Source organism: Berghia stephanieae, chromosome 5 (assembly GCF_034508935.2).
Source record: "Berghia stephanieae isolate SIO BIC M18660-M18661 chromosome 5, UCSD_Bste_1.3, whole genome shotgun sequence".
Lineage (NCBI taxonomy): Eukaryota > Metazoa > Mollusca > Gastropoda > Nudibranchia > Aeolidiidae > Berghia > Berghia stephanieae.
The window spans coordinates 8,154,465-8,161,964 of record NC_088364.1 but is presented as its reverse complement, the minus strand read 5'-3'; the positions used below and the strand labels follow the sequence as shown (position 1 = coordinate 8,161,964).

The 7,500-nt window shown below is 36.6% G+C and overlaps 2 protein-coding genes across 5 annotated transcripts in view; both read left to right on the top strand.

Annotated features, from left to right (window-relative positions):
* LOC144972337 (uncharacterized) overlaps window positions 1–7,500 on the top strand; it is a 229,826-nt gene that overhangs the window by 171,901 nt on the left and 50,425 nt on the right. For all 3 annotated transcript variants that reach the window (XM_078913433.1, XM_078913434.1, XM_078913435.1), the window contains exon 10: window positions 1,593–1,810. In XM_078913433.1, the coding sequence (XP_078769559.1) occupies window positions 1,593–1,810 (218 nt within the window). The remainder of the gene's footprint in view (window positions 1–1,592; window positions 1,811–7,500) is intronic.
* On the top strand, window positions 3,039–6,682 carry LOC144972341 (uncharacterized). Of its 2 annotated transcripts, XM_078913438.1 has the most exons (3): window positions 3,039–3,655; window positions 4,195–4,310; window positions 4,682–6,682. In XM_078913438.1, exon 3 carries the CDS (start codon window positions 4,693–4,695, stop codon window positions 5,215–5,217), a length of 525 nt encoding a protein of 174 aa, XP_078769564.1. In that variant the 5' UTR covers window positions 3,039–3,655; window positions 4,195–4,310; window positions 4,682–4,692; the 3' UTR covers window positions 5,218–6,682. The 2 variants fall into 2 exon arrangements, with proteins under 2 accessions (XP_078769564.1, XP_078769563.1); XM_078913437.1 differs by lacking the exon at window positions 3,039–3,655 and having other exon boundaries at window positions 3,736–4,310.

The window sequence follows — 7,500 nt, the reverse complement described above, 5'->3', positions numbered from 1 at the left end:
CAACAAACAAACATTTGTACTATTTTTGTTAGATTGCTTGTTTTTTTGTTTCAGCGGTCTCTCATATAACCTCAATTGTGTTGGAAGAGACCTAAAGCAACAAACAAACATTTGTACTATTTTTGTTAGATTGCTTGTTTTTTTGTTTCAGCGGTCTCTCATATAACCTCAATTGTGTTGGAAGAGACCTAAAGCAACAAACAAACATTTGTACTATTTTTGTTAGATTGCTTGTTTTTTTGTTTCAGCGGTCTCTCATATAACCTCAATTGTGTTGGAAGAGACCTAAAGCAACAAACAAACAAACAAAAATTTCAATTCAAATGTTTGTAATTGTGAATGTAAGCATTTGAGTGTATTCCTCTTAGTGGGGACCTATGCTGGTGTCTGGGTGAGACTTTTAGGTGACCTCAAACTAAATACACTGCTGATGGTGTGCTCTTCGAATCTACATCTGTTCCCTATTTGAACCAATTCCCCTTTGTCTTACTTTTTCCTCAAGTCCTTTTAATTGTGATGCTAGAATCCAATTTTCTTCCTTTTTACTGGCGCTGATATGACCTAAATGTGTTGCAAGCGCCGTAAAACCTTTAAAAACAAACAAAAAAAAAACAATTTCTATTCAAAGGTTTATTTTAGGCAATTGCCAATATCAACCATGCATTTACTAATAATTTCAAATCAATACAGGTAGAAAGAAACTACCAAAATAATCAAATAGATAAATAGATAAATAAATATGAATATAATCCCAATAAATAGACAGAAAAAATGAATAGATAGATAAATGATAAATAAATAAATAACCATACGTTGACCAAATTAGTATATAAACACATATTACATGCAAATCATTTTACAAGAAACAAATAAATAATTAAAAATTGAGCGTTTTTAATAGGGCATATCCACTCAACGTGCTCAAAGCGCTTTACAATGAATCCCTGGCCAACAGCAACACTTAACAAGTAGGACGGGACATGACGCCCATTAGGCGATATTATAATTTTTTTCGGACAGAGACAACGCTGTTAACGGCCAGGTACTCATTTTACACCTGAGTACGGTGAGAGAATGTGAGTAAAGAGCCTTTTTCCAAGGACTCGACTCAACTATGCTCCGAGCGAGGCTCGAACCCAGGACCTTCCGATCCAAAAGCGAGTGTGATACCACAAGACCACATAGCCACACAAAATAAATAACATATATAGAAATAAGTCTATTGTGCGGCTATGTGGTCTAGTGGGATGACGCTCGCTTTCGGATTGGAAGGTCCTGGGTTCGAGCCTCGCGCTTGGCGCATAGTTGAGTCCTTGGAATAGGCTCTTTACTCACATTCTCTCACCGTACTCAGATGTAAAATGAGTACCTGGCCGATAATAGCGTTGTCTTTGTCCGAAAAATTGTATTATCGCCTCACAGGCGTCTTGTCCCGTCCTACATGTTAAATGTTGCTGTTGACCGGCGACCCCTTGTAAAGCGATTTGAGCAAATTTAGTGGATATTGCGCTATATAAAGCTCAATTATTATATTTTATATATTGCCAAGCTAACTATATTTTTCTATTTTCTCTACACAACCTCCCATGCAGATCGGACAATGGACCAAACAGGGACTATTCATGAAACAGATCACGTGGCCAGGGGGCGCCACTTCCCCGCCTAGCGGCAAACCACAACGTCACTTCCTGCGTATTGTCACGCGAGAGGAGCCGCCGTTCGTGGAATACCGAGACTTGAATAGCAACGGAAGTTGTGACATGTTTTCCTCCCCTTGCAGCATCTACAGACGGGATGCCAATGAGTCAAGGTTGGTTCGTGTTGATTTTACAATAAATTCATATAGGGAATGAGATTAGCGGACGAGTAGCGTCCCATGATTGGACGTCACCTTACAGAGAGAACGTCAATTTGGTTTTGAAGTGTCTCAAGCCGCTTTCACCGGAAGCAAGGACGGGAGACGCATGCGCACAACCAACATGACGTTCTCTCTCTAATAACTTTTCCACCGGTGACGTCACAGACTATGGGTGACGTCCAATCAAGGGATGCTACTCTTCCGCTAATCTCATTCCCTATTCTAGAACTTATTTAACCCATTATCATGCGCTGAAAATATGTGTGCATGACATAATCAGTCGGAATGTGAAAATTTTGGATTTCCATTTATTCTTTTGCATTTTCTGAAAGAATATGGTCACCGGGGTATTTTAATCTTTATTTGAAGTAAATCGGGTGATTTTTCATGACGTTCTGGTCAGATGTATGGGAAAGGTATCCAGCAACTTTTCTCAAATTTCATACTTTTTGTCAACTTGACTAGCAGTAAAAAATATTTAGAAGTGAAATTAAGCTTTGATATTTCCTGAAGCTGTAAAAAAAAAGGGTTGATTTAATCATTTATGACATCTATGCTAAAAAAATTGACCTTCTAACTAAACTTGATAATATCTCAGTTCAAACCTTTTCACCAGCCGACTGATTATGTAATTCACTATAACATATAACAATGAGCGGCTATGTGGTCTAGTGGTATGACACTCGCTTTCGGATCGGAAGGTCCTAGGTTCGAGCCTCGCTCGACGCATAGTTGAGTCCTTGGTAAAGGCTCTTTACTCACATTCTCTCACCGTACTCAGGTGTAAAATGAATACCTAGCCGTCAACTCATTGTCTCTGTCGGAAAACAAAAATTGTAATATCGCTTAACAGGCGTCATGTCTCGTCCTACATGTTATGTGTTGTTGTTGGCCAGGGACGCGCCGTAAAGCGCTTTGAGCTCGTTTAGTGGATATTGCGCTATACAAATGCTCTATTTATTTATTTATTTATTTATCATAATTCGGGTGATCAGACCTACAAACGTGTACACGTCGGTTTCAAGACAACAGCAAGGATAGACATGATGCCTGTTAGGCGATTTAGTCCGTTTTCTTAGCGGCAAGTTCCGTGCGTTTTGTGCACTTTTTGTAACCAGCAAACTAAGTATACAAATTGGTGCAGAAAATTATGAAGATTCGAAAAACAGGTGGCTCCAAATACCATTTTTATTGAAAAGACCTTAAAATTCGTCGTAAAGTCTAGTGAAAACGCGCACTTTGTGACGTTTTGGCGCTCGATGACAAAAGTATTAAAAAAAAAACATTCTCACCCATTAAGAACATCTTGATGTGTTTTTGATCGTGGAGATATTTTTGTTTTAATGTTTTCCATTATTATTTACCAAAAATATAGCTTTTAATTATTTTAAAACATTTTTTTTTGATTCTTCTGACCGCAGAAAAAACCCCAATAAAAATTGTCCTTTTTTGCCCGTGCAACAAAACTATGAGTCATTAGGTCGACCTATCCTTTACTAAGTATGTACTAGGATATCTTAGCGCCTGTAAACGAAAAAAACAACAACAAGAGACTAAAAAAAATATTTAAAGCAGTTAAAGAGGTTTCTTTCAACCATTGTGTACAGTACAATAATGCTAAATCAAAATGCGGTTTTGTCATCTGTCACCGCCTCTCCCTTCGAGATAACGACAGCTCCATCTACCGACAATGGCATCATGTGTTGTCTAAAAAATAACTGAGAGAATGAGTTTTGTCTTTTGAACGATGTCAACAAACTACAATTTTATTTTGTGCAATCGATATTCATTGAAAAGGTAAGGAACAATCTTTTTCATCTATTATAAATGTCTTATATCATCGTGATGTTATTTTACTTTATGCACATGCTAGTGCGATAAGTATTGCGCAATGTATGACAAAAGAATTGAGTTGTGAAAAAAGAATTGGGTCAGATCAAAGCTGAGTCACAGTCATATCATAAGCCCCCAGGATGCAAAAGATAGAGTAAGATTATGGCCCATGCTTGGATCTGAACATATTTTTCTATCTTAGTATAATATAAGTTACATGTGCTATGTCAGTACTAAATTTAGACCCTTTTAGATTCGATTAGATATAGATTAGCCTGTCGATGATTGATGATAGAATAACGGTGTTTATCATTACTGCTGACCGAGAAAGAAAAAAACATAACTAATTTATTATTAACTCAGTTGATCAAAAAAAGAACATCTCCACACACAATTCTACCAATACACGCTAATATTCACACACATTGCTTTACCTTTTGCATGTTCAGGTTTGTTTTTTTTAAACAATGTATTGACTTGTTTGTTATATTTCTACTTGCCAGCCTCACAGTCCTTTGTTTCCTTAAAAGCATCATGCCTGGGGACCTCGTCAAATGGGAATGCTAGTTTGATTTGTTGAATGGTCAAGATTGCAAGGACTAAAGTTCCATTCTAACAGGTATTTGGAAGTATGTGTTCGTTGTGTGTGTGTGTGTGTTGATGTTGTTGTTGTTGTTTTATTGTTGTTTTGCAGAGAATCTTACCACTGAGCTATCCAAGCCCCGTCAACTAATATGTGTTTAACCTTTCTCACGCAAACACACACACAAATACACACTAACACGCATACACACACACACACACACGCACACTCGCACGCACACAAACTTGTTCATTCTGTCATCTCTCAAGCTACCCTATATCGCCTTAAGATAGTAACATTTTCTGTAACTTGAGAAACTACGTAATTCACACTTTGTAGGAAATAACTTTAAATATTGTCTCTTGAGTATGTCATGGGGTTTTGATTTATTTTTCTTTCCTTCCTAGAATGCGCTAATATGGCAGGAGGAAAGAAGCAGCAGACATCCATTGTCGACTGTAAAAATCTGAACAAAGTTCCAAGACTCGATCAAGCTTCCCCTGAAATTGACTGGTCGAAGTGCCTGTTTTGTCAAGAAACCATTGAAAATTCTCCTCTCACAAACCCTAAAAAAGCAACCAAGTTAAATTGTATTGAAGACACTTATGTTGCCATTTCTGAGGATATCAAACTTTTTCATGACTCAGGTAGATTGCCAATAGCATTGAAATTCAATATTAACCAACCTGTGAAATGTCTTGCTAGTTTTTTGAGAGACAATGATGGACTTTACCATAAGAATTGCAGACACAGGTTTCATAAATCAAAACTCAAAAGGCTTGCAAAGAAGATAAATCAATGTAATAGTGAAGCAGTTGCAAGTCCTGATACAAGAGGCACATTAAACACATCACATATAAGCAAACACTGCTTGTTTTGTAAGGGTTGTGAAGGGGAATTGACTGAGGTCCGGACTCCTGCTCTTTCACAAAAAGTCTACTAGGAAGCTGTCCTTCTTTCAGATACAAGTATTCTTAGAGTATTTGGTGAGGGTGATCTTATTGCGGTGGAAGCAAAGTATCATAAGCCTTGCCTTATACTGTTCCACAGAAGAGCAGACGATTTTAGATGTAAAAATACTTCAGACAACAAATACAAAACACACATTGCAGAATGCAAACAGGATATTGTCAATTTTATTGATCAACAACAAGCTCGCACAGACACAAATGTTGTGTTTAAGCTGAATGATCTCTACAATTTACTTTTGTCAAAATTAAATGCCATAAATTTGTCGGATGTATATGTACATAAAACTAGATTCAAAGAAAATTAACTATCGAGAGTTCCTTCTTTAATGGAATACAGGGATGGGCGGGAAGTCTTGCTTACTTTCAAAGAGGGGAATATTATTTCACAAGCAGCTATTTCCGATTTAGATTCAAATGATGATCTTGCAATACAAAAAGCCGTTGATATTATAAGAGCAGAAATAAGAAATCATACATTCATATCACCCCTCAATATAGATCATGATAGCATTGTCAATAGTGTACCACACAAATTAGTGAAAATTGTGAATGGCATTTGAAGTGGTCAGTGTTCGCTAAGTTTAGGTCATCAGAATCGACATACCATGACAATTTCACAGTATATCATGTTGAACCACAACAACAAAAGCCCGCAAAATTCAGGTAGCACTAGAAAACAGTTGTCCAAGGAAACCCCAATCCCCGTTTATTTAGGAGTCATGGGTTTTTGCCAAAACCAGAAAGAAAGGTCTTATTGATAAACTGTCTGCTCTGGGTTTATCAATTTCCTATGCTAGGGTAAAAGATATTACAGCTGAAACTCGTCAAAGAATTTGCCAGTTCTATAAAGAGACAAGTATTTCAACATCATCCAGAGATTTGTCTGTTTGTTGTTTGACAGAGCAACCAACTTATCTGCTGTCAATGAATGCCGGCGTGAACTTTTTACAAAAAAGTCACGCCTTCGAGACAATATGCCGCCAACTCGTGAAGCTCTCAAACAGCATTTAAATCGAGCAGTTTACCAAGCTGGTTATGTATGGAAACGCTCTCTTGCTAAAGACCCTAGTCTTCCTTCCAAATCAGATTTTGGTTGGAAAGAAGATGGGATGCCAAAGTGGTCCACTTTGACTGACCTTACACATGCCTCACAAAATCTGATTAAATGTAACTGTTCATCAAAGGGATGCTCCAAAAGATGCAATTGTGTTAAGGCATCTCTTCCATGTACTCTGTTATGTGCCTGCAATCGTCAATGTTCTAGAGACAATAATTGACTTTAAACACGTTTTTCAATTGTATGTTTTCAACAATGTAATTTTAAAAAAGGGATGTAAATCTATAATAATGCTGCTGTTAAATATGTACACAGAAAAAAAAATGTTTTAAATGGTTCAATTCTTCATTGAATAAATATGTATTGTACAATATATATATAAATTTAAACGTGTTATTTGCTATATGATAGAGATACATTGTACTCTTATGTTTGAGAGTGATTGTACGTGTGTGTCGGGAGGAGAAGGGGTACTTGCTTTGGCAGTTGAATTGTCTATTATTGTTTGTTTTTTTAAATCAAATTAATATTGCTTGATTTTAGAGGATGTGAAGATTAAAAAATGTTTTTGAAATGCATGGCATTTCAAATATATGTCAGATTCTAAACCATTTAAACAGTTTCCAGGAAGGAGATATATATTTTTTTTTAATTTCCTGAAAAATCCCAATTGAATTACGTATTTTCTTATATATTTCAATAAAATTCAAATGGAAAAATATTTTCTGAGTCCAAAGTGTGCAAGGGAATAGCAAAATAACCACATCATTATAAAATATTTATAAAACCGTAATTTTTTGAGAGAAAAAAATAAAATGTTGAAAAAATGTATTTTGTCATCTTTAAAGGGCAATAACTCGTGGTTCCAGCTATATTTCAACTTGGAGCCACCTATTTTCGAAATCCTCATAAAATTCTGCACTTTGTGTGAAAATTTCATGCTGGTTACACGATTTGCACAATTTTTCCATTAAGGGAACGGACTAATTTTACAAAAACATTTTCGACAAAAACGACGCTGTTGACGGCCATGTACTCGTTTTACACCTGAGTAGATTTAGAGAATGTGAGTAAAGAGCCTTTTCCAATGACTCAACTATGCATCGCTCAAAGCGGGACACAAACCCAGGACTTTCCGATCTGAAGGTGGGTGTCGTGCTACGAGATCACAATGCCGCACTTTGCGAAGTCCCAGGTT